The 222-nt window shown below is 40.5% G+C and overlaps 1 protein-coding gene across 1 annotated transcript in view; it reads right to left on the reverse strand.

Annotated features, from left to right (window-relative positions):
• Nucleotides 1-222, reverse strand: part of LOC111829037 — a 2,551-nt gene that overhangs the window by 838 nt on the left and 1,491 nt on the right. The window contains exon 4 of the mRNA XM_023777668.1: nt 6-187. Coding sequence (XP_023633436.1) covers nt 6-187 — 182 coding nt within the window. The remainder of the gene's footprint in view (nt 1-5; nt 188-222) is intronic.

Genomic DNA, 222 nt, shown 5'->3' on the forward strand with positions numbered 1-222 from the left:
AAAACCTTAACTTTTTGCTCATCCACCGGTGCGAATGGATCATATCCACGTCCAACAATTGCCATTGACTGGTTGATTATGGTTGTCATACCTATAGCTGGTTTAGTTCCCCGATATGGTGTTCGCAAAGATGGCCCCAGTTTTGTCTCCCTTTGGCTCTTATCTCGTGTAATTATTGGTTCATGATCTGTTTCCATAATTTTGATTGTCTTCATGATTTTC

This window comes from Capsella rubella, unplaced genomic scaffold (genome assembly GCF_000375325.1).
Source record: "Capsella rubella cultivar Monte Gargano unplaced genomic scaffold, Caprub1_0 scaffold_8, whole genome shotgun sequence".
In the NCBI taxonomy this organism is placed as follows: domain Eukaryota; kingdom Viridiplantae; phylum Streptophyta; class Magnoliopsida; order Brassicales; family Brassicaceae; genus Capsella; species Capsella rubella.